Source organism: Peromyscus eremicus, chromosome 6 (genome assembly GCF_949786415.1).
Source record: "Peromyscus eremicus chromosome 6, PerEre_H2_v1, whole genome shotgun sequence".
In the NCBI taxonomy this organism is placed as follows: domain Eukaryota; kingdom Metazoa; phylum Chordata; class Mammalia; order Rodentia; family Cricetidae; genus Peromyscus; species Peromyscus eremicus.
In genome coordinates, this window is record NC_081421.1 from 71,092,104 (window position 1) to 71,114,047 (window position 21,944).

Consider the following 21,944-nt stretch of genomic DNA (forward strand, 5'->3'; position numbering starts at 1 on the left):
TAAAAGTCATTGAAAGAAACTGCCATCTTCCAATAGGTTAGCTGAAGAGTGGGGGGTTTTTGCTTAGCTGTCCTGGCTTCATCTGTAAGTGCCTGTATTAGGATCGAGTAGGGCTTCAGCTGAGGAGGGGAGTGACTGACTGCCCGCTGCTGAGGCGGGGTCTGCCAGGGTGATTAGTTCTCCGCCTCTCTGCCCTCTCCTTCCATTCAGAGTCTACAAAGTAAGAGTCAGTGAGGTCACTTATGTCTTAAGTTAGAATTCATTTTTACGGTACTAATATTAACCGGGGCATTCGGCCTAGACCAGTTCTTCTTGGGTGCTACAGCGTAGTTCAGAAAAACAGGAAGTGATCTGTGCAGCAGGCTTTCTTGTCAGGCTATCTTTGGACCACCAGCCCAGAAATAATGACCCAGAGACTTATTATTAATTATGAAAGCTTGGCCTTAGCTTAGGCTTTTTCCCAACTAGCTCTTATAACTTAATTAACCCATTTTTAAAAAATCTACATTTTGCCACGTAGCTCAGCTACCTCTTCTTAGCACAGCACATCCGCCTTTTTCCCAGTCCTCTGGCGAAATCATGCACCTAGATTCCTCCTCCTCCCAGTTTCTCTCTCCCTGCCTGGAAGTCCCACCTATACCTTCTGCCTAGCTATTGGGCATTCCGCTTTTTTTTTTTTAAATTACACCAATCACAGCAATACACTTTCACACAGTGTACAAATATCCCACAACAGAACTGAACTGCAGACGTTAAGAAGCATCAGCTATCAGGTTCACTGAACTCCCTAGGGATAGGTACTGGTCGTGCAGGCAGGGTACCTTCAGAAGTAACTGCTGTGTAGTGTGTCTCTAAATGGACTGTTGCCAGTCACTGAAGTAGGGGATAAGTTTGGTCAGGTTAGAATAACACAAATATGCATAAGCAGATCTGTGAGAATTCAAACTCTTTCCTAATCATACGTGTAACTGGACAGCTGCCTGACATTTCACCCCATGTACCTTCTGCAGACTTAAGCACTGAGCCCTGGTATGGTTCCTGGGGTCCTTTTCCTTCCCCAATCCTTTTGAAACTGTTTCTCATTATTAAAATGGATCTGGGATTTTTTTAAATATGAAGATTGCTTTTGTTCAAAAATAAATTGAAGCACTGCACCTGAACTTTCCTTCTGTTACAATGTAAAATTCTTTCTCATTTAGCTTGTAAAGACACTGAAGGATGACGCCTCCAGGAATGCCATCTCTCCTTATCAGCCGTAACACCAAAGGTTTCTTTCAAAGCATGCAATTTTAAATTGATTTGACTCTCGCATTCCATTTAGAATGTGTAAAACTACAAAAACATTATTGATTTCTAAACAAAACTGAAGGTAGGGCCAGAATAGGATATTGAACTTAAAATAATTGAAGATACAAAGTGTAATTACTGATGAATTTACACATTTTGCTCTTCTGACCATATGAAAAGATTACACCACTTTCTCAACTATGATAAATCTGATTATCCAAATGATGTATTCTTGTAACACCACAGAATAAAGAAATGGCCAAAGGGAACCGAGTAACACGTCAAAGGAGCCAATAAGCCATTGCAACGTGGCCCCAATGGCCCAACTGGAAAAAAAATGAGCAATAAATGATCTAGTATTGGATTATAACATGAAACATAAAGATACCTGAGTCCATACTGTTATAAATAAATGACTGAAAACATTAGTGGGATGGGATGGATCCCATCCCATCTCCCACACAGAATTCCAAATAATTCATGTGCTTGTCCCTCAAGGGAATGAAGCAAAACTCTCTTAAATAGACTGCATAGATAAACTTCCTTCAGAAATCTAAGTGTGGGAGGGGGGTGAGAGGTAACTGCAGAGGAGAAAGCAGACAAACTACCTCAGCTAGGTGGTCCATGTCAACATAAGCAGTGACAATCATATGACATGATCCTCCTTCGGACTTTAGCCCAGGCTAGACCTGAGAAAAGTACGAGGCAAACTCAGGATGATCTACAAATACCTTACCACCTTAGAACCTTTTAACTCATTTAAAAAAAAAAGTCTGAGAGGGGCTTCCTAGTACACAGGAGCCTTGAGGGTTGAAGTATCCATAGTGAAAATCCCAAAATAGAAAGACATTAATTCAAAATTAAAGGACTATTAATAAATGTGTACTCTGCCTTAAAAATGATGTATCAATACTGGTATTAAATTGATAAATCCAGCACAGCGAGTGACATGTTCCCATGAAGAAAACTGGGCATGGAGCATTTTAGGAACTTCGTGTTGTCTTTGCAACTTGAATCTAAAATGATTCTAAAAGTTTGTTTTTTGTTTAGTTCGGAGTTTGACCTGAACTACAGTATACTAAAATTTTCTCAGAAGAATGTTGGATAGTCGGGTCTAAAGATAACTCAGTGGTTAAGAACACTTGCTCTTGCAAAGGACCTGGGTTTGGTTCCCAGCCTCTACATGGTGGCTCACAATTGTCTGCAATTCCAATTCCAGGGCATCAGACTCCCTCTTCTGGCCGCCATGGGCACTGCATGTGTGTGGTGCATGTGCATCCATGCAAGCAAAACACTCTTGACACATAAAATAAAAATAAATAGATCTTTTTTGAAAAACATAATATTGCCTGGGACCATTTATTTAAATGACTATTTCTTCAATTCTGCTCAGATTAAGTCACTCTAATAAAGCAGTTTTGGTTCCTGTGATGGATAAATATAAATTATGGCTGGGGGCATTTTTGGTACAAGGTCAAGACTTCTTACAATCACTCAGATAGGTTGTACCTCGAGGCTGAACATATTAAACCAGTAGTTCCCAGCACGAAAACTGACGGCTGTGAAGGACAAGTTGTACATAAACAAGTTATACATAAAATATATACATAATATTTACTATTAGTTCGTCTTGCCTAACAGCAGCATGGTACATAAACATCCTCTAGACTGTCTACCTGCAACTCTCCAAGGCACCATAATTCTGCATACAGTCTCCGTTGTACTGTTTTTAATAAATCCCCTGTCCCCTTTCCAGCTGAGTAACACTCACACATCATCAAGATTCAGTTCATCCGTTATCCCTTCTAGGACCGGCCTCCTGACCCTGAATGTGACATATGTGATCTTTGTGTCCTCATCATATTTGGTATAGTCAATTCCTCAATCACATTTGATGGACGTCCTTATCACAGGACGCAAAGACAGTGATTCCTTTACCTGGTACCTCTCTCAGCTCTTCAGACACAGGTGTCTTGTAACTAATCTGTGTTCCCAGTCCAGAGCATAGTGGGGCCTCAGCAAACTAATGATAATTGAATGAATATATATAACAAGGGAGTTTAAAAAAAAAAAAAGGATGAGTTTCTAAAGGATTAAATAAAATAGGGAATAACACTTTTCTAAAAGGAGCTTGAAGAGTGCTCAGCATGTAGAACTGGTTTTGGGACAAACTGTTTTGCAGAAAACAGTCTGGAGTAGACCATTGATCAGAGTCTGGGTAGTTTGGATGCACTGTGTGGTTTGAAACAGGTGTTGGAATACAGCTTATTTCCTCGATCAAGTGGGTCTTAAGAAGCCTAGATCTTAAAACAGAAAGCATGGCTTATCTCTCCCCTGATCCTCACGACACCCAGATCCCTGTTGCTATTTCTTTTTTGCTTTCTCCTGTTTGCCCGCTCTTTGGAAGCACCCACTACCTCTTCTGGTTGTAATTCTTTATAGACCCATTTATTCCCCTTCATTCAGTGAAGACTTTAATACCCAGCTCAATGCGTCCGTCTATAGACACAGTAGTTCCCGGAGGTGGCATTAATATCTATGTAATTAGTACTTCACCAATCTAATGGATTAACTAGGATTAGGTCCAGCTACATTTAATAGGAAAGCAGTAGACACTAGTAGCATAACATGATCGGCATTTATTTCCCCCTCATAAAAACAAAAACGTCTGGAGGTAGACATCTTTTATGAGATGATTTGCTAGTTGCATAGTTTTTTTTCTATTCCGTTGTTTTTTAGCTACCTCGTGGTCCAAAGTGGCTGCTGGAGCTCTGGCCATTCTATGGACATCCTATACAAAAGGATAGAGAAATGGAGAAAGACTTAACAAGAAGTTCTACATAACATTTCCACCTATCTACGTACTGGGGAGGCTAAGAAATGCATCTCTGTGGAGATGGACAGTATCCCAAGGTTGAAGTCAATGCTTTTTTTAAGAAGGGAAAAAAATGAATGTTAAGGTAGACCTCCAACACTGCCATCTCACTTTTCAGTTCTATGCCCTAGTTTACCATTTTTATTTTATCTATATATGAGTGTCTTACCTGCATGTTTGTATGTGCATCAGAAAATGTCAGATCCCCCGGGAGAGAGGGTTGTGAGCCACCATGTCGGGGCTGGGAATCAAACTCGGGTCCTCTGAAAGAGCAACCAGTGCTCTTAATCACCGAGCCATCATCTCCCCAGGCCCCTCTATGACTTTCTTACTCTGATGGTTTTATGCTCTACCTCACCTCACCAATCTCCACCCTTGATCTTGTCGATGATCCTGCCAGTGCTAATAACTGCATGGCCCCTGAAATGTCAGTGACAGGCCTCCTACTCTCCAAAACGACTTCCCATCTTTTCAGCTCACTCCGCTGCTCCTGTGCTCATCATTCTTTGACTCCGTAGGGCCCTCCGCCAGCCTGCTTTGCCTTCACTTTCTAGTCTACTGGTTTCAGATCACGAGTCCAACAATAAGTTCCCAGCCTACCATGCGCTCTCAACTCCGCTGCTGCCTCCTTGGCTAAACTTCACCATGCGCTGAATGCATGCATCCACACAGCTGATCATTGTAAGAGAAAACACCACTATAAAGACCTGGGCGCCACATATAAGTAAGCCTTCTGCAGCACCTGCCAGTCACACTTCATGCGTCTAGTCAATTCTCTGTCCCACTGTTTATTTCATCACTTCCAGTTAGAAAGTGATGGGTAGAGTTGTAAGCCGAGTGTGAAAACCATTCGAACGTGGATCCGCTCTCTACGACGCTGTCAAGCAGCTTGATGGGATCGTGTTAAAATGCAGATTCTAATTCTGTACCTAGGGCATGAGACCTCGGATCCGGCCTTTCTAACGAGCCTGTGCCCCACGGTTAGACAAACTGCTTAGGAAGACGTGCCTCCCAAAGTGCCTAGATGTCTAAACACTAGCGGCTGCGACGCCCGACCCTGACCCCACCCTCCGCCCCGCCCCAAGCTGGAGGTGCGCACGCATCCACCACAGAGGCGGCCCCGGCGCCGGTGACTAGAGCGGCAGGCGACTAGGACTGAGAGGGGGGTGGGGCTGGCGCGCAGGGGGCGGGACAAGAGGCCGGGTGGGCGGGGCCAGGCACAGAGGCGGGTCCGCGCCGCGGGCCTTGTAGCCATTTTAGGAGGAAACCGGGATCGTCGGCTTGGGGCGCGGCTTCAATTTCAATAACTTTATTGGTCTCCCTGTACGCCGAACAGCCGGCGTGCGTGTGGCCCCGCGATCCCGGAGCGCATCGCCAGAGGTGAGCGGCGTGAGGGTGTGCGGGGCCGGGGCTGCGGGGCAGAGGTGGGTCCCGGAGCGGGTGCTCCAGCCGGGGCGTCCCCGAAGTGGGTAAGGGAGGGGACCCCGGGGCGCGGCCTCCTGCGGCGGGGATTCCCTTCCCGAGCGCAGGGGCGGGGCCGGGACGCCCCTGACGCGGCCGCGGGGGTGTTCCCCGCCCGGTGTCGTTCCCCGCCGCAGGTTGCCCCGACTGGAGCTGCAACCATGGGAAACACCACCAGCGAGCGGGTGTCTGGGGAGCGCCATGGTGCCAAGGCTGCGCGAGCCGAGGGCGGCGGCCATGGCCCGGGCAAGGAGCACAAGATCATGGTGGGGAGCACCGACGACCCCAGCGTCTTCAGCCTGCCCGACTCCAAGGTGAGGTGACCGGGCTGTCGGCTGCTTCGCCCTTCTTGGTTCTTCCTCCTCACTCCCAAGGGTTACGGGTTTTGTAATTAGAGGGCTTTCCCGCTGACGGAGATGTTGAGTGCTAATGCCTCCTAGGTACTACCCCAAATTAGGATAGAGGCAGTTGTTTTCCTGCTGTTCTGACTGATCTGTGGGCCAGGTTTCCAGGACTGGTACCAGAGACACGTCCCCTGCCCGCTGTATCCTTGGTTCTACACGCAAGCTGCCTTCTTGTAGAGCTTGCAGGATGTATAGGTTGTGAGCGAGGGTGGAAACTTAAGAGAGAGAGAGAGTGCGTTGTTTAAGCTGCTGATTCGGGCTCCGTTTCTCACATTGGCCTCAAGATAGCTAAATGAATTTCTTTTCCCTGAAAGTATCTTTGTGTAGATATCATGTTTACACTCTCTTAGATGCTCCGTTCCCCCTCTTTGATCCTCATCCCCCTTTGCGTGGCTCTCAGCAGCCATCACTTGGTTACTTGAGTACTTGTGCCTCGTCTTTGGGGATCAATACAGGGCATCATTGGGTGAACGGTTCAGTTGTTTTTTTTTATAAACGTGGCGACTGTGGCTGTGTTTTTTGCACACCTGGTTGCGCTTTGCAGGAGAGCAAGTTACTTCTCTTCACTCCCCTGTAGTGCTTCAAAATGTTGCCAGAGGCTCAAAACCACCCACAACAGTTGCCCAAAGGACTATCAGCCATAGACTCACTTTTGTTCACCCGAAAGAAGAGGCAGATGGAGCTGACAGCAGTGTGATTGCTAACTCCATGTTCCTAATCACTTTAGAAATGTCAGCATTAAATACATTTAATTTCTCCAAGTAGGCTGTCTGGAGTGAAAAAGAAAAACCAAGGGTTGGAGAGGATTGGGATGTATTTGATGTTAATCACTTTATCCCTTCCCACTGAACTGAGGCTTAGGATTGTGAATAGAGTTTCATTTACCGCTTTGACAGCACATGAAATTTGGATTATACGGCTTATTTTCTCGGATCCTGATTGAGATCACCGTTAGAGAAGTGAGAGGTATTGAGCTATGCATTTCTTGGGGGTTATTCCCTCTTTGTTCCCTCCTTCCTCTCCTACCTTAGGACTCCTTCCTCATCGTTTGGGCTCTGTGCTCAGCCTAGATTTCCTTCTCCAAAGCTTATCCGGGGTGACAGGCTGTGTATTTTTGCTCATTCCTACATTGATGACTCAGGATTTGGGTACATTCAAACTGTGACTGCAGTAATTGGTGTCCTGAATACGAGCCAGGTTGCTCTGTGTGGATTTGGGCCTGTTTTGGAACACTCTTTCCCTCACATCTTGCCGTTTGTGAAATGAGAAAAGTAGTTGTAACAATTCCCTCTGTCTCATCTAGATTAAAAACTGTATAGTTCACATACCCCTCCCACTGATTTTCCCGAAACATCTTCCGACTGTAATTCGGATTGCCGGCTTGCTGCTGTTCCTGGTAGTTCTGCTGATGGTTCAACTCAGTAAACAGTCTTCCTGCTAGTCAGCTGCATTCGCTCCTAGCACAGAAATGTCATGTCATAAGTGGAAGGACTTGGCTCCAAAGCCAGGCTTATTAATAGTGTAGCTTTCAAATCCTAAACTGAAAACCCTCAGTCATAAAAGTAATTGATAGACACAGTGTGTGTGTGTGTGTGTGTGTGTGTGTGTGTGTGTGTGTGTGTGTTGGGGGGGATCTTTGCTTCAAAGGTCAGGCTTTTTAGTAGACTTACTACTCAATGCTCTCAGTCCTGTTTGTATATTTCGATCCCCCAAGATTGCTTTAAAAACCTTATGGGAAATCTGACGCATTTATAAAATAGAGCAGTATAATAAACAGTGTATATGTCACTCTGTTTAAATGGTGCTGAAAGGTCATGAATGAATGGTGTGTGTGTGTGTGTGTGTGTGTGTGTGTGTGTGTGTGTGTGCTCCAAACCACTCCCCCACCAGCTACTCTGAAACTGATTTCAACAAACAGTATTCTGAACATTTTAGGGTACACCTCAAAAGGTGACTTTTTAAAGCTGATATGACAGCAGCTCACGCTTGTAACTGAAGCTGTTCAGAGGCTGAGGCAGGGGGATCACTGCCAGTCTAAACTAGAGTGAGAATTTGACACCCTAGGGGGAAAAAAAAGCAAAACATGTTTTCCTTGTTTACTGTAATATAATTATAGTGTGATTACCTGAAAGCTTGAAAAAGAATATTCTCAGATCCTATTTTTGAATGAGAATCTGAGGGTTGTTCTTAGGCCTATGTCAACAGTCCTAAGGCAACCATCAGCCCCAGTGCATTGCTGGGAGACTATGGAGGCCAAAGCTTTGTCTTAATCCAACCTCCTGAGTAATGTGAAAGTCCTTTCCTTTTCTTTCTCCGTGTACTTTGGTTTGTATTTGTGCAGTAGGTCTAAGAACTATCAGGAGACAGAATGGAAAGTAAAAAATGTTCACTTTGGGAAAAGCAGGGAAAAGCCCAAATAAATAATCTAGTCTTTTCTTAACTCTAACCTTCGTTATTTTGTTTGTAGTGCTTGACTTGATACCGTACGGTCTTATTTACCAGTCAGTGAAGCCAGCTGAAAGTAGGGATTATCAAACTATTTCTGTAAAAGACCAAATAGTAAATAACTTAGACTCTGTGGGTCATACAGTCCGTCATGACTCCCCAGGTCTCCCACCGTAGCAGAAGGCTGTAGATTGTAGGTCAACAAATGAGAGACTGTTTCCAAACAAGAGCTTTGGAAAAGCTGTCCGGCTCACTGGCTACAGTTTGCCCCCGCTTGTCCTGAAGGATGGCAATGAAAAGCAACTAAGGAATTCCTTTTTCTCAGAATCCCATCCTGTGCTCCCAGAGCTCCAGCATGTCATCCATCCCCTTGGGGTTCTTATATGAACCTGGCCTTAGTTAGCAAAGTAAGGGTACCGAATCAGTGGTCTGGCTTTGGAATTTGTGGCGATTGATAGATGATGGTGCTGGAGATGAAACTCCCAGCCTCATGCTTGGTAGGAAAGCGCTTTACCTGGAACTACATCTCCATCCTTAAATTTTTAATGTTCCATTGTATAACCTAGTAGCTAAAACAGCATTGTTAATTACTTAGGAATTGTGGTATCTATAACTTCAATTGCAGTTGACAATCGAGACCAGTTTGCCTCTGAAAAATATATTCCTGGCTTAATTTTCTTTTAAAGAACCATACTTGGCTTTCTTATGTATTTTTTTCTCTTAAGAGGCACTTAGAAGCGTGTCCTAATTGTCTGCATAGATAGACTGGAGGAAGGGTTTGGAGGGTGTGTGTTTGTTTGTTTGCAGGGTGACCCGAGGTTCTGCAGGGAAAATGATGTACGCACACTGGGCAGTAGGTTGTGGTTTAGGCAATGCTGGAACATAAGCCATTTGACCATTTGGGGCCCTGTATTGGTACTTTTCTGTAGTTTGTCAAACTCTGACTTAATTGCTGAATTTAGGGTAGCTATCTTTAGTTGAAGCCTAGAACCTTTAATACCCTGGGGAAAGTTACCTCCTAGAAACCCTTGGGTCATAATTTATTCTAGGGATGACCTACTCCTTCTTACAGCTCCCCGGGGACAAAGAGTTTGTGCCGTGGCAGCAGGACTTGGATGATTCTGTGAAGCCCACCCAGCAGGCCCGGCCCACCGTTATCCGCTGGTCTGAAGGAGGCAAGGAGGTCTTCATCTCTGGGTCCTTCAACAATTGGAGCACCAAGATTCCACTGATTAAGAGGTGACGACACGTGTCTCCACTGAGTCTGCAGAGCGGGACTGTCAGGCACATGCTTGCCTTTCTTAGGGAGAGACGAGGCCTTGGGGAGTTTCTAACAGCATTGTGGGTGCATTCTTCAGGAATGTGCTTCTCAAGCCATTTCTCGTCTGGAGGAGGTTTGGCACTAGCTAATTCCTGTTGCTTTGAATTCTGCATTAAAGCAAAATGCACTGTGACATTCTAAGTATCATGCCAGTTCATTGCTGGCAAAGCAACAGTGAATGATTTATGTGGTTGTCAGAGTGACCTTCTGTGTAACGGGTCATTTTCCACAAAAGGCTCACCAAAGTATGGAGAGAGTACCCTGAAATATTTCCCAACCCGACCTGTCTTTTACCTTATTCCTAATCGTGAGGACTCTGTTCTTTGTGTGTAATGTGTGTGTGTGAGTACACGTATATGTGCATATATGTATGCCCACGTGTGTGCATGTGGAGGCCACAGCAAGAACCAAGTGTCTTTCTCTGTGCCTTTCAGCCCTGTTGCCTTGAGACAAGCTCACTGAACCAGAATGTCTCCATTTCAGCTAGCTTTCTTTACTGGCCAGCACTTTTTCCGGGTCTGCTTGTCTCTGCTTCCCCAATGCTGGAGTTACAGGCATGTGTAGCCATGCCCAGCTTTTGACGTGCATATTGAGGATTCGAACTCAGGTCCTCAAGCTCACCATGAGCACTCTTCCTGGCTGAGCCCATCTCCCCAGCCCCAAGAAATCTGTTCTGCTAGAACAAAGCAGTTTACTAAGATAAAACATTTTGGCAATCAATCTCCCCAACCCCAACACCCCCATCCCCCACCCCCAGATATTGGTTAAGAATGAAGGTATTGGGAGAGGTCGACAAGTTCATGTCTTGAGTGACAGAGAAAAAGAAGATGGATTTATACTTTGCATGGGGGTGGTGGTGGGCACAAGATTGTAGCTCAGGAATATGGAAGGCCTCTGGGATGGTGCCATCACGGCCCCTTTCTCCATTCTGTCTTCTTGAAGGAGCTTGGCCTGTTTGACCTTGTTTTCTTCCCTAGTCACAACGACTTTGTTGCCATCCTGGACCTTCCAGAGGGAGAGCACCAGTACAAGTTCTTTGTGGATGGACAGTGGGTTCATGACCCATCAGAGGTAAGGCCTTGATTTGCAGGGGAGCCTCAGTGGCCTCATTATGACTGACTGCCCTCTGGTTCGGTAGGCAACAGCCCTCCCTATTAGAGACTTTTGTAAAAGTTGAGGGAGGTTGGGTGAAGAAGATGGATTTGAAAGGGAATCCAATCATTTTTTTTTTTTTATTCACTGTTTCAGCCTGTGGTTACCAGTCAGCTTGGCACAATTAATAATTTGATCCATGTCAAGAAATCTGATTTTGAAGTATTTGATGCTTTAAAGTTAGATTCCATGGAAAGCTCTGAGACATCGTGTCGAGGTAATTTTGTATTATTACTTTCTCTTGCTGTGTCTCTCTAACAGTGCATATTCCTTCCCCAGAGTGGTTTCTTGTTTTATTTTGTATTTTCATGTCTTCTCAGGAATCTTATAATGACACCCTCCGCATCCCCTCCACCCCACCCCACACACTCCACTCTAACATAAATCCCCTGGTATAATGTCTGCCTTTCTTATTCCGATACACTGTTTTCCACTTTACCTTTATATAACCTACCAGTGGCCTGTGGTTTGAAAAGCTGTTTCCAGTAAGGTTTCACACTTTCCAGTAGCATCTGGTAATATGTAAAGGCTGGACACGTCTGGTTCGTCCTTCTAACCTGAATCAGCTAGTTTGAGAGCTCAGCTGACAATTATGGTTTTATGAGAGCCTATGACTATAATTGTCACTGAGGGAGGAAAAAAAAGAAAAAAGCCAATAGTTATTATCCATGGATTGAATATCCAGGGGGAAAGTCCTGTGTGTTTCTGTTTCATGTAATGTTCCTTTCCCCAAGGTCTTTGTCTGTGCTTGTTCACTCTAGTAGCAGAGGCATGCTTTGCAAACCATGTCCGTAGTTACTGTCTCATTAGTGAGAGTTATGCCTGCCTGGAGAACAACACACTTTCTCCATAGAGCGTGTGGTCTCTTGTGCATGCGAAGCCTGCCTGGAGAACCACACACTTCTCCACTGAGCATGTGGTCTTGTGCGTGCGAAGCCTGCCTGGAGAACCACACACTTTCTCCACAGAGCGTGTGGTCTCTCATGCATGTGAAGCCTGCCTGGAGAACCACACACTTTCTCCACTGAGCGTGTGGTCTCTCATGCATGTGAAGCCTGCCTGGAGAACCACACACTTTCTCCACTGAGCGTGTGGTCTCTCATGCATGTGAAGCCTGCCTGGAGAACCACACACTTTCTCCACAGAGCGTGTGGTCTCGTGCGTGCGAAGCCTGCCTGGAGAACCACACACTTTCTCCACAGAGCGTGTGGTCTCGTGCATGTGAAGCCTGCCTGGAGAACCACACACTTTCTCCACAGAGCGTGTGGTCTCGTGCATGTGAAGCCTGCCTGGAGAACCACACACTTTCTCCACAGAGCATGTGGTCTCGTGCATGTGAAGCCTGCCTGGAGAACCACACACTTTCTCCACTGAGCGTGTGGTCTCTCATGCATGTGAAGCCTGCCTGGAGAACCACACACTTTCTCCACTGAGCGTGTGGTCTCGTGCGTGCGAAGCCTGCCTGGAGAACCACACACTTTCTCCACAGAGCGTGTGGTCTCGTGCGGGCGAAGCCTGCCTGGAGAACCGCACACTTTCTCCACAGAGCATGTGGTCTCGTGCGTGCGAAGCCTGCCTCTGCTGCTTGTCATGCCATCGTGCAACCAACTCCCAGCAGTAAAGTCGAGGGCTTGGACCCTCAGTGACCCTGAAGTAGAGCACATAGCAGAATCTCCAGGACAAGGGACAAATAGTCCATAGCGTAGTAACCACCTATTTAGAAAAATTTTGTTTTCAGTATATAAACTCAGAAAGTTATGCCGAGCATTCTTATTGGCTAGAGGGATGGTGATCCTAAAAGGTTTAAATTCTGAGGCCACTAGGACTATGATTATAGTATGATCTACAAAGTAGCCAAAGAGTATCTGACAGTCAATCATAATTATGTAGTGAGAAGACTAGCACACTTTGGGGTTCACCCATTTTCCCAGTCCAGTGATGTAAGGCATAGAATCCGTTTATTAGGAACATGCAGATAATGGATGTGGTCATGAGTGTGACTTTTCAGTGACAACTTGAGTTTTTAGTATATGGACAGCACATGAAAGTTGTCCTGTGTTATTTCCCCGATGGCATTTTGTGGATGACGTGACCAAAACAACTGACGGTGTTTGAGACGTTCCTGGTCTAAGACAGCACTGTCACTGCTGCCTTCCTTTTGCCTTACATGCTGAAGCAAGCCTGAGTCATTAAAGTAGATTTATTAAAATCTTTTCTCTGGCCGGGCGGTGGTGGTGGTGCGTGCCTTTAATCCCAGCACTCAGGAGGCAGAGCCAGGTGGATCTCTGTGAGTTTGAGGCCAGCCTGGTCTACAGAGCGAGATCCAGGACAGAGGACAGGTGCCAAAACTACACAGAGAGACTCTGTCTCGGGGGGTGGGGGGGGTGGGGGGGGTCTTTTCTCTGGAACTATAAAATTTTAAAACATAGTTTATTTAATTTTTGTGGGTTTAATCTGAATGTTTTTCATTTTAAAGTAGAATTCGGATACCATAAAACACATCTTTTTGAATTGTACAATTTATCCATTTTTTTGGTATATTGAGTTTTTAAAACCGTCACCTCAAAAGAAAAATTGTTCCCGTCTCTTCCTCCTCCCTGCCCTGTGTCAGTCACAAACCTGCCACATGGATTTGCCTGTTCTGGACAGTTCGTAGAAACGTAACCATACACCATGCGGCTTCTTTCACTTAGCGGGCTTCCAGGGCTTCCATCCTTGTTGAAACATGTTCTTGCTTCCGTTTATGGCTGAATGGAAGTCCACGGTATGACAGTCCTTTTTGATTATCCATCCATTGTTGACAGACACTTGGATTTTGTTTCCTCTTTGAAGCTCTTATGAATATTGCTTATGAACACTCATGGCCAGGCTTTTGTGTGGGCTTATGCTTTATCTTAGGTGATACACCCAGTACTGGGTCACAAAGTTTAACTGTTTTCCAAAGTGGTGATACTGTTGTTCATTTCTGCCAGTGATGGAAATACTGTAGATCGAAGCTCCCAGTTTCTCCACATTTCTGCCAGTACTTGTCATCTCAGTGGCAGCCAGCCCACTGAGCATGGAGTGGGATTGTGTTCTGGCTTACATCTGCACTTCTTTGACTATAGCTACGTTTTGTTCTGTCTGCTGTGATCATTGTAGACTTTGAGTGTGTAACATTGTTGTCTGTTGCTTTGGTAGAAACAAAATGAAATATAACCTTTTCACATTGAGTTCACAGAGCACCTTTATATCCACTATCACTTTGATTTCCTCAAAAGCATTGTGAATTAGGAAGATTTTTATCTTACAGATTCGGAAACTGACCATAGTAAAGGGATCTGTCCAAGGTCCTCTGATTGACAAATAGAGTTGGTTTCCTGGAGCCTAGGTCCTGACCTCTCTCTCATTGCTTCCTTACATCATGTTGCCTTGTTGGGAAGCCTCCTGGTCCATGTTCAGGACGACTCAGACATTCCCTTTGCTTCCTTACAGTTAGAGGCCCAGTAGGTCATAAGCCCTTACGCTCTAGGACTTGTACTACATTTAAGATTAATGGCTGTGCATTGATAGCTTTCCCCATGCATTATTACTAACACTTCAACTTTCCTTCACGTTTGCATAAATATTTTTCAGACCTGTCCAGCTCACCCCCAGGGCCTTATGGTCAAGAAATGTATGTGTTTCGATCTGAGGAGAGATTCAAATCCCCACCCATCCTGCCCCCTCACCTACTCCAAGTTATTCTTAACAAGGACACTAATATTTCAGTGAGTATCCTGAGCAGGTTGCTAGAGCATCTGGGGCTCTCTAGGACCATTGAGGCCAAACTTAAGTAACCTTGGGGCTGGAATTATGGCACAGATGTGGGAAGGCAGTAAGCCAGGTCACATCAGCAGCACTGTGGAATCCTTTTCCAAGACTGAACCATGACTTCTTTAGGTACCAATAGCAAAATTTCTAGTTGTTTCTGTTTATAGTAAAATCGGAACCAAATATGCTGGAATTACTGTCTACTGTGACTTCTATTCCAACACAAGATTAAGGGGTGCTCTCATTAGGGGATATAAAAAAATACACAACTTTTTGTGTAAATAATTTTTATGTCTGTTTTTCTTAATTGATAGTTGATTCCCAGGAAGATTTTTTCTGCCCTTTCACCCAAACCATCTATATTGTTAGGTTTTTGTTTTAATTCTTTTAAAGAAAATTAGCAGATGTTGGGGTTTAGCATTTCACCCTTAGACTGAGGATTTTTCCAGATTTTATGATCTGGGAAGGCATGATTCATAGGAGACAAAGTGTACCTATTTAGAGTTCTTAACAGTCCAGAGGAACAGTAAGCTGTTTGTTTTGTCTGCATTTAATCACATTTGTGGGGGCTGGGGGGTGTTTTTTTCTCCTAGTGTGACCCAGCCTTACTTCCTGAGCCCAACCATGTTATGCTGAACCACCTCTATGCGCTGTCCATTAAGGTAAGTGGTGGCCCTGGTGTCCCACAGCCTCCCGACCGGAAGGGTGAGAGTCACGCATGCTCTTCAGTGGTGACTTGCTTGCTGCAGCTTTTAAAACTGCAGTTGGCACTGTCAGTCAAATGACAGAAAAGCTGTCTTTTTCTTGCCTCGCAGGCTGCTTGATTTTAAACACCAGTCTCTGGTCTGGTCCAGGCTAGCTGAACTGTCCGTGATGGGGACCCTCCTGCTTCCCAGTGTCTGTGGGTGGCTGGAACCTTTGTACCACCAGTTTACTTAAGTTTGAGTTCATAGTCGTTGGATTCCATGGACAGAAAATCTGGTGTAGCTTCCTTCAACAAATGCTTGAGTGAGACGGGAAAACTTAAAATGTGGCCTCGGGCTGCATTGACATGTCCTAGTTGTGTGTACCCAGTGTTCCCATCTCTTGTATAGTAGGGAGGGAGTCAGTGACCAGACCGTCTGTGTCTGCCTCACCCCTGCCCTAGACTCCTTGGTCTCTGTTGCTTTAATGTCTTTGTGGCTTGGCTGTTAGCCTAAAAGTGTGTGGTTCTGTGGCTGGCTAAGCTGATCCTCGCAAGAACTCCATGGAGAAGTTGGTGAGCGGCAGATTGAGTGGTCTCCCCCCCAGAGGTTCTGAGTAAAGTGTGCCTAGGGTGACTCCAGCAGTTTCTCTGGAAGCTGCTCAGATTTCTTGGATGTGCAGCAGGAACAGGGAGGTCACTGATAGAGCTGACTTTAATAGATTGTGTAGGTGTGTATAAAATTTTAATATACTGAATTTCATTTTCATAGTAACCTTGAGAGGTAAGTATTATTTTTAACCCCTGTTTTATAGATAGAGAAACTGAGACTCAGAGAAGGTCAGATGGCCAGTAAGTATAAGACAGGACTGAGTTCAGTCCTCTTAACCCTCGCCCCCTCTCTTTCCTATCCGTCACTGCCATGCAGGGCTTCTCAGGGATGCTCCTCTCTCACCTGTTGCCCAGATCTGCAGCTCCCGTGGAGCCGAGTTTGACCTGCCTGGCTCCCACCTTGTTGGGCTGTGGCTCGGCACAGAGCAGCCGGAGGGTTGGTCCAGGGCCCGGTCGCTGTGGACAGTTCAGGCTGAAGGAGGACAGCAGGCCGCTGGTCTCTGTGTCGGACTTCCGGGGTTCTGGGAGATCTGGTTGAGCTTTGCCTCTGTGACTGCCCTGTGGCTCTCCGTTGGTGTCCCTTGTCTTCTCTTCTGTGGCACACCCACGCTCTCCTGTACATCCTGGAAGTTGGTGCCTTTGCTCCCTTGTACTGCTTGTGATACAAGTGACAGTGGGGCTCAGCTTGACTTGGGTTCTCAGCTTGTTCAACCATTCGGAATTGACCCGTCAGATTGGATGTCTAAAGAAGCTTCTCGTACTTTAAGGATAGATCGGCACTCCCACAGTTCCCTCCCAGTCAGAGGATGCCTGGAGTTCCTCCTTGGCATTGAGTGGCAGTTGGACCTGCTTGAGGCCTTAGGAATGAGTGTTGAGAAGGATCATTCCCTTTCTTACCACATTTAACATTTTCTTCTGGGAATGGTTGACAGCACTTTTTTTTTCCTTGCTAGGCTTAGGTCTAATAGTGTAATTTGAAATGAGAAGGGGAATGAAGTTGTAAATGAGTATTTCTTCCTGACCTTTTTATGCGTCACATACTTTGATCTTCTCTTGTAATCATCAGAACCATTTTAATGGTAGCTATTATCCTTCGTATGAAGAAGTCTTGGAAAGGGGCAGAGGGACACAGAGACCATTATATAGACCACTCAAGGCTATCAACCCATACCACAATGGCAGGAGTCTGGATTGGAACTGAATTAGATTTGACAGCAAAACTAGCCTCGTTCTTTTATTTCAGACTATCTCTTGAAAAGTAAATGTGTTGGTTTGTGTTGTCAACTTGAAAAATTTTAGAATACTGTCAGGTATGAGTCTGAGCATACCTATGGGGAATTATATTGAGTACACTAATTGGTATATGAAGACCCATCTTAATTGTGGGCAGGCCATTCCCTGGGCAGGGTATCCTGGACTGGATAAAGTGGGGGAAACATGCTCAATACAAATGTGCAATGTGGTCAGCTGCTTCAGCTTCCTGATGCTGTCGCTTCCCCGGCACAGTGGACTATAAGCCAGAACTATGACTCAGAATAACCTTTCTCCAGTAAGTTGCTTTTATTGGAGTATTTCAGCAAGACAGTGAGTGTGTGTGAAATACTGATGGCTGGGAAGATCCAGCAGCCCCCAGGAACTAACAAATTAGCTATATGTGCTTTTCTGCCCTGCAGGACAGTGTGATGGTTCTCAGTGCAACCCACCGCTACAAGAAGAAGTATGTCACCACGCTGCTGTATAAGCCCATTTGAAGAGGACATCACTCCTTGCCTCCAAGGATTCTGGAGAAGCATCTCCCTTGCCTTTGAACTGACCCGGCCTCCTCTGAGGCTGAAAGGCTGATTTGTGTTGAGGGTGATATGTGTGTCTCAGAGCCTCTGAGTAGGGTGCTCTGCTTTTGCATTTGATTGCAGATGAGAGCTTTATGAGTTCATGGAGTTTATTTTCAGAAAAACAAAACCATATATATGCATATGAGAGGAAAGGTACTGGACGCCTCCGAGCCCAGCTGGATAGGTTCTCTCTGCCTAGCCAGAGAGAAGTCGCCAGGGCCGGAGTGGGAAGCTGTGGCCGCATGAATGAGTATACCGGAAGCTTCTTTTCCTAAAGTGAAGGAATAGCAAACTCTTAGGATCCTTGTCAGGCAGAGGTTCTGCCACTGTACCCTGGTGTCAAAGGGTCAGCCTTGTGCCAGGCTGCTGCCCTCCTTACAGCTGCCCCATTGCAGGGTGGCTTTCCTTGCATGGATTGATTCTGTATTCCTACAGTATGTGACACAGTGTTTTTATATGACACGAGATGCCCCACAAGAAGCCCCCTCATTTTATGTCCCCTGTTTAACAGTTTCCCTAGTGCTCATACATGACTACTCAGTAAAGTGAAAAACCCCTTTGAAAAGGTGTATGGGATTAGACTCACCTTGGAGACGCGAGGTGCCGGGGTCTCCTTTTTAGCCTAGCACGGACCCAACACAATTTATTACAGCTTGTTTTAATGTCTGAAGAAACAATGGCTCAGTATTAAGAGAAATGCATATCTTTGTGTGTCGGTTTGGGCCTGTATACTGGCTGTATGGCACATGCTGATAGGGCTTCTACTGGGCCTGGCCCTGTGTCCAGCTCTTCTTTATCAGAGCACATGGTTTGTAGTGTGCAATTAGGGAAGCTTCCATCTTTCATTCCTGAAAGAGTTTTATGTGCCTACATTTTTCTTTAATTTTAAAAAAAAAAAGCATATCCATCAGTTTTAACAGCTACTAAAGAAGCTCAGGCTTTTGACAAATGGCTCTTAAGGTTTTCTTCTCCAGTCTAGGGAATTCTACAGTCTTGGGTTAATATGGCTAGCCATGTGTACCTCATTACCCAAGCGTTACTTAGACGTGAGTTCATGCAGGCTCATTAGACGCACATACTAGATTTCCCTACCTTTAAAGACGTGTAAGGTGAGGAACTACCCCGGTATTCAAAACCGTGTACATTATTGCTCTTTGCACCAAGTATTAACAAGATGTTTTCTTCTTTTGCCTCTTTTAAATGTGTTTGATGGTGAAGTGGGTCACTGATTACCACTGAATGAAAAGTATTCAACCCACTCAGGATTCAAAGAAAATATTTTCTCCAAGTATCTTGACACTTCCGTTTTGCAGATAAATGCAAGTCAAGCATTAAACGTTGTTTATGGTTGAGAGACTTCTTGTCTGCTAAGAAGAGCCATCCGCCCTGGGAGGGACCCTTAGGTCAGTGTAGCTACCTCCTGACTTGCCCACACATGGGCTCAGCAGTCCTCTTTGGATTCGGAGACCTCTTTGATCCCAAGTGTGAAGCAGGGAGATGTGGGGATGCTTCACAGGAAATACAGGTTGCTGAATGCCTTGGTAGGTAACTGGTGGGGTAAGTACTACTTCAGCCGTCCCAAGCCACTGCCCTCCTCCTCCCTTGTGGAGAACCTTTGCCCTCCAGTGGGCTTTCCGGATAGTGTGCCATTGTGGAAACTGAGGTCTAACCCACAGCATAACCAGCTCGGAGGCTCTGCGGTTCTACTGGACAGCTTTTCACTTTCGTTTTGTTTTCCCGGTGCCCATTTAGAAGTGGGCCATGGAGTATTCGGAGTGTTGATGGTTACGTAGTGGCTTCTGTTGTATCTGCACTTGTTAACAGAGGAGCTGGAGTCATCTGTGTGTTTGTGTCTGCAGTTTTCACTCCACACAGGTGTAGCCGTGGAAGGGAGGGAGGCTGTCTTCAGTTTCAGGCTGAGGCTCTGTGGTCAGGTGTGGCTGTGGTGACAGAGGGTTTGGGTGCTGGTGACTTCAGATCCCTCTCATCTGGAAATGACAGTCCCTAGTTCTCAAGTCATCCCCAGCCAAACTTGAAATTCTAGCTGCTGTGGAAGGAGTGGGTGAGGGGGGCTGGCTGGTGACTCCAGTGTTGCCTCTGTCCTGCTGGTGCCTGGCCCCGGGGAGCTCTGTGACTGCTTTTCTTTTAGTTTAAGCTACAGTTTGTTTTCTATACTAAAAGTTTGGTAGAATTGGAAATAAGACAAAAACATTTTAGTCTTTTTAAAATTTACTTTTTTCCCTTCACCTATGGGAATTTTGTAGTCTCAAGTTGGTAGAATGAAACAGCCCATAACGAGGGCTACCTCTTGAACACCTGAGATATAGATTGAGGGTTATGAGGAAATGGAGTCTGAATGAGCTGAGGAGTGGTACCAGGAAACTGAAGGATCAAGTAACTTGAAACTGAAAATATCCTCTTTAAAAGAAAAGCAATTCAAGCCAGACACAACCTGCATCCTTGGATTTCATTGTACAGAAAACTTAGCAGCCTGCAAAATGTCTTCTCTCGGTCTCCTGTTGCCTCTCTCCTCTCCCTTTCCTCTGAATTCTGTTTGACTTGGTTTATCAGTAAGACAAGCTCACCAGGGTCTCAAGTCAAATGTTGCCTAAAACTTGGGTCTGTGACTTGGACAGTGTGAAGAACTTTCATAATATGGTTATATGCTTCCTGCCCGCCTAAACTCGAGTAGGATTATCCACTGTCGGCACCCCCCTGAAGGGCACACCTAGCTTCAAGAGCACTAGCCTCTTAAGTGTGAACTACAAAGGAAGAAGCCGCGTTTCTGAGAGGAACCTGACCCACTCGTGTTGGTTTTGGTTTCTTGTAGATCTGCTGGATCTTCCATAAATCTTTTCCACGGTGTCAGTACTCCATGCACGCTGCTAAAGGGAAGGGAAGGGAAAGTGGGGGATGAGGCTTCCAAATGTGTGACCTCAGAACAATATGCACCTGTCCCTGTGTGTGTGTGTGTGTGTGTGTGTGTGTGTGTGTGAGTGTGTGGTATTCACTCTGTTCTCAGAGACACTTTCGTCTTCACATTCTTGTGATTTGGGACAGAAGAGCAGATAACTATTTTATTCCTGTATTAGGACTTATCCTCAAAGCCAAGTTCTTGCTGTCTTCTATCAGGCTACATGAATAGGAGCCCCAGCAGGAATAAGAGTCTTTCGGAACTCTAGGGGTCTAGGCATCTGTCTGTCCTTTAGTGACAATCACAGCTGGAGACTGAAGGACTGATTTCTACAGTGGATTTAGTGTTTGGGATAAAAAGCCAAATCTTTTTTCAATTATAGGAAAGAAGAAAAAAAATCTCAAGTCTGCTCCTTGTAGGATCTACTCCCTCAAGAAGTCTGAGCTAGACTTTGTCTCAGCTTGTGTTTCTCACTAGTGATTTCAAGTAAGCAAGCTTCTTTAAAAATAAAAAGACTCAATCGTTCTGACACGAGTTGGAATTGATTTGAGTTGTGTGTGGGACAGCGCTTTTGGATTAAGATTGGTGTGAAATACTAACTACTAGGATTTGTAGGTGTCAGATGACATAGTCAAGGGACACCTACACTAAGGGTTGTATCAGATGTTGACTGTCTTCTGTTCCCCTCTGTAGAGCACCTTCCCCACTTTACCATTTTAGGACAGCCAGAGAGCAATGTTCATTTGTCCTAAATTCTGTACTGGGTGGCCTATCTGAGACATGTTTGAATTTGACAGATACTGGTTGTTTACACTATAGCACTTTTTGTTATGAAGCAGGGGTGATTTAATTTGAAGACAGTTAAATATGCATGAGTCTCTTAAATGGTGCTGTGGCCTTTGATGCTGATACACAAAGCTGCTTCAGTATTTCACAACTGGACACAAGTTCATCACTGGACTGTGACATGCCTGAAAACTGTATAATGTAACACAAAAATGTGGGTTTGTTTTTTCCATAAAACTGTCTAATAAAAGCATTATACGGCAATAATATTTGAGTTGTTTGCTGATTCTGTTGTCAGCAGCCTGATAAAACCAAGATATTAGCAGAACCTGAACAATGTGAATTGTCATGACAAAGGAGAAGCCATCACTGCAGTACACA

The 21,944-nt window shown here is 45.2% G+C and overlaps 1 protein-coding gene across 2 annotated transcripts; it reads left to right on the forward strand.

The window, feature by feature from the left end:
• Window positions 1-5,409: 5,409 nt before the first annotated feature.
• Window positions 5,410-21,830, forward strand: Prkab2 (protein kinase AMP-activated non-catalytic subunit beta 2). Of its 2 annotated transcripts, XM_059265937.1 has the most exons (9): window positions 5,410-5,542; window positions 5,761-5,937; window positions 9,545-9,711; window positions 10,771-10,864; window positions 11,042-11,162; window positions 14,561-14,694; window positions 15,331-15,399; window positions 16,235-16,271; window positions 17,705-21,830. In XM_059265937.1, exons 2-9 carry the CDS (start codon window positions 5,785-5,787, stop codon window positions 17,770-17,772), a joined length of 843 nt encoding a protein of 280 aa, XP_059121920.1. In that variant the 5' UTR covers window positions 5,410-5,542; window positions 5,761-5,784; the 3' UTR covers window positions 17,773-21,830. The 2 variants fall into 2 exon arrangements, with proteins under 2 accessions (XP_059121920.1, XP_059121921.1); XM_059265938.1 differs by lacking the exon at window positions 16,235-16,271 and having other exon boundaries at window positions 5,411-5,542.
• The last annotated feature ends 114 nt before the right edge of the window (window positions 21,831-21,944 follow it).

Bases quoted from the DNA above. Each gene is read 5' to 3' on its own strand.
- Prkab2 (XM_059265937.1), top strand. From the start codon at position 5,785: ATGGGAAACACCACCAGCGAGCGGGTGTCTGGGGAGCGCCATGGTGCC. The intron at 15,400-16,234 runs GTAAGTGGTGGC...CCTGTTTTATAG, and splicing joins TCTATGCGCTGTCCATTAAG to ATAGAGAAACTGAGACTCAG. The intron at 16,272-17,704 runs GTAAGTATAAGA...TCTGCCCTGCAG, and splicing joins CAGAGAAGGTCAGATGGCCA to GACAGTGTGATGGTTCTCAG.